General features: G+C 35.1%; 1 protein-coding gene across 1 annotated transcript; it reads left to right on the forward strand.

Moving 5' to 3' along the window:
- The first annotated feature begins 2,218 nt into the window (after positions 1-2,218).
- Positions 2,219-3,512, forward strand: LOC108039008 (ATP-dependent RNA helicase glh-2-like). The gene is made up of 2 exons (XM_017115904.2): positions 2,219-2,435; positions 2,507-3,512. The coding sequence occupies exons 1-2, from the start codon at positions 2,232-2,234 to the stop codon at positions 2,513-2,515; spliced, it is 213 nt and encodes a 70-aa protein (XP_016971393.2). The 5' UTR covers positions 2,219-2,231; the 3' UTR covers positions 2,516-3,512.
- The last annotated feature ends 296 nt before the right edge of the window (positions 3,513-3,808 follow it).

The following is a 3,808-nucleotide window of genomic DNA, read 5'->3' on the forward strand; positions in this document are numbered from 1 at the left end:
TATCGAAAAAATTTTTAAACAGATTTTTTTTTCTGTAAATGACATTTTGTTGGAAATTTTGTAACGAATTCATAAACGTATGCCATTCTCACATTCGACCAATATTTCCCATGGTTTTGATTAAAAAACCGAAAAATCGAGGTGATTTTCTCTGGATTTGAGCCTTGTCATATAGGTGGGGTTCATGGTTTTTTTTCGAAAAAATTTTTCAAATGTTTTTTTTTTCTGTAAATGACACTTTGTTGGAAATTTTGTAACGAATTCAACTAGGTATGCCATTCCAATATCTGACCACTATTTCCCAGGAGTTTGATTAAAAAACCGAAAAATCGAGGTGATTTTGTTTGGATTTGAGCCTTGTCATATAGGTGGGGCTCATGTTTTTTTTATCGAAAACATTTTTCTAATGATTTTTTTTTCTGTAAATGACACTTTGTTGGAAATTCTGTAACGAATTCAACTAGGTATGCCATTCCAACATCTGACCACTATTTCCCAGGGTTTTGATTAAAAAACCGAAAAATCGAGGTGATTTGCTTTGGATTTTGGCGTTGTCGTAAACCGAAAAATCGAAGTGATTTGCTTTGGATTTTGGCGTTGTCGTAATGGTGGGGTTCATAATTTTTTTTCGAAAAAATTTTTCAAATGATTTTTTTTCTGGAAATGCCATTTTGTTGGAAATTTGGTAACGAATTCAACGAGGTATGACATTCAAACATTCGACCACAATTTCGCAGGGGTTTGATTAAAAAACCGAAAAATCGAGTTGATTTTCTTTGGATTTTGGTTTTGTCATAAGGGTGGGGGTCATGTTTTTATTCGAAAAAATTTTTAAACAATTTTTTTTTCTGTAAATGACACTTTGTTGGAAATTTTGTAACGAATTCAACTAGGTATGCCATTCCAATATCTGACCACTATTTCCCAGGGGTTTGATTAAAAAACCGAAAAATCGAGGTGATTTTGTTTGGATTTGAGCCTTGTCATAAGGGTGGGGCTCATGTTTTTTTTATCGAAAACATTTTTCTGTAAACATAGTTGTTAAGTATGTACATATTGTATTTAGTGTAAACATCCTGTAATGTGATACGAATTAGTGAGTACGTAGTATAAATTAGAATTAAGAATAATGAATGAATGTGAACTTGACTAGAACTTACGATAACTATAAAATATGTGAAGATAACTTGACGATAATTTTAATCGATATATATACAAGAAAGGAATAAGCACATGGAAATAAAGAGAGAATATTAATTTAATTAAATAAAGACCATCGTTTACAATTCAGGTGTGGGGTAATCACGCAAATCTTTCACATCGAGGACCAATGTTGTACAAAGATATATTAAAGTGCACAGGAGAAGAACTATTGAAACTTCTAGAAGAAAACGAAGTGCACTTTGATAAAACAGCGTCCATTCATCAATTGCGCGCTGCTGCAAAAAAGTTAATGATGAACAGAGAACAAGAAGGTGGCGCCAAAGATGAGCAGGATGTGATTTCTGGAGGCGATTCCACGGTGCAGAAGAGCACAATTCGGATGCACACTAGTTCTCAGAATTTTTCGCCAATCCAGCTTGGTGAGCACACTGGTGAACAAGATCTGGCCGATGTCTGTCAAGGATTAGCTGAACTGAAATCAACTCTTTGTGAAATGGAGCAGAACCAGATTGGCAAGGGAATGTCTGGAAATTTTTCACGGGTTGACGTAGCAGATCTAATGGCAGTGGTGGAACCGTTCTCAGGAGATGATGGAATTCCAGTGAAATTGTGGATCGAGGAATTTGAGACTGCTTGTGTTGTGCTGGGAGTATCACCCAATCGTTATTGGTTGTATGCGAGACGTCTACTTACTGGACCAGCTAAAGCTTACTTTGTATACCAGGCCGCAACAGAGTGGGAGGCACTGCGTTCTGAAATGATTGATGTGTTTGGCCGAAAGAGCAGTAAGATGGAAATATGCGAGCAGCTTAAGCGTCGTAAGCAACGAAATGGAGAAACTGCGTTCCAGTACTTTATAACTATGTGTGGCCTAGCACGTCAAGCTGAACTGGAGGATCGTGACGTAATAAGGCACATTGTGAGCGGGTTAAACGACAAGAATGGCATCACATCATCTCTCTACTTTTGTGAAAGCCTTAGTCAATTGCGTCGTCGCTTAATGGAGTATGACCAAATTCGTTTGTCAATGCCAAATCGTAACGCTGGGTGTTGCTTCTGGTCAGGAAATGAAGTGTTATAATTGGCGTCAGCCAGGGCATATGATTAAAGACTGCAACAAACCAATACGTCCGCCAAATAGTTGCTTCACATGCGGAGCCATGGATCATCAGTTTCGAAGCTGCCCTAAACGTGCGACTGGAAAGCTGCAACAGACGGTAGCACATCTGGAGGAACAACAATCTGTCGCCGACATACTTGGTAAACATTTAGTAAGTTTTAATATAAATGAACTTAGATGCACAAGATTTAGATTGATTGATATTCTTTTTGACACCGGCAGCCCTGTTAGTTTTATAAACAAGTCGAATTTACCAAAGGATGTAACTTTTGCTAAACCAATTACGAGTCAGTATCACGGAATTTGCGGACCAAAAATAATATTGTGTGGAACAATGACCTGTTATTTTAAGTTTAATCAAAGAATTTATGAAATCGAAGTTTTTGTAGTATATAACGATGTATTACCGGTAGCTATGATACTGGGTAGAAATGCTCTTAGTGTACTCAACCTAAAATTAATGCAAAGTAATTTGGAAACGTCATTAATGAATATTAATAAATTTGATTTAAATTGTTATTGTGCATCTTTGTTTCAAAACGAAATAGATACTAAGCTGGAAAATCAAATAAGCAATTACGAATTAAAAATAGATAATACTTTAAATGATCAATGGATGAGAGATATGGATTATTTATGTGCAGGTGTAACGTCAGATTTAAATACAAATTTAGATATTGGAAGTGAGTTTGGATTAGATAAAAAGGAAGAATGTTATAACTTGATTTGTAGTAAATATTTAAACATGTTAAGTAGGGAATTAACCGAACCAGTTTGTAAGATGAGTATAAAGCTAACTAATGACATTCCATTTCATTTTAAGCCTAGACGATTATCGTACTTTGAGAGAGACAAAGTTTCGGAAATTATTGAGGAGTTGTTACACACTAATATAATTCGCCCGAGTAATTCACCTTTTGCTTCTCCTATTGTGTTAGTTAAAAAAATGTCAGGTGAAATCAGGATGTGTGTGGATTACAGAAGTCTTAATAAGTTAACAGTTCGTGATAACTTTCCTTTACCTTTAATTGAAGACTGCCTTGAATATTTAGAGAACAAAAATTGTTTTTCAGTTATTGATTTAAAAAGTGGGTACCACCAAGTATGCGTCGAAGAACAGTCTGTAAAATATACATCATTTGTAACGCCGCAAGGACAATTTGAATATTTGCGCATGCCATTCGGGTTAAAATATGGTCCGTCAGTATTTCAACGTTTCATATCCAATAATTTAATGGATTTAGTTAGAAATCGGAAAATTGTTGTTTATATGGATGATAGTAGCTACAAGAACAGTAGAGGACTTTGAAATTATGGAAGAACTTATGGAACGATTAGCAAAATGCCAATTAGAAATAAATTTAAAGATAATTGATTACTTAGGATACAGTGTTAGCAATGAAGGTATTTTACCTAATGATACACATATTGAAGCAATAAAAAATTACCCTGTCCCAAGTAATATAAAACAACTTCACTCTTGTTTAGGCATGTTTTCATACTTTCGTCGATTTGTTCAGTCTT

Source organism: Drosophila rhopaloa, unplaced genomic scaffold (assembly GCF_018152115.1).
Source record: "Drosophila rhopaloa isolate 14029-0021.01 unplaced genomic scaffold, ASM1815211v1 contig_152, whole genome shotgun sequence".
NCBI lineage: Eukaryota > Metazoa > Arthropoda > Insecta > Diptera > Drosophilidae > Drosophila > Drosophila rhopaloa.

What these genes read in the sequence shown, in the direction of transcription:
- LOC108039008 (XM_017115904.2), top strand. Translation starts at nt 2,232, where the DNA reads ATGAAGTGTTATAATTGGCGTCAGCCAGGGCATATGATTAAAGACTGC.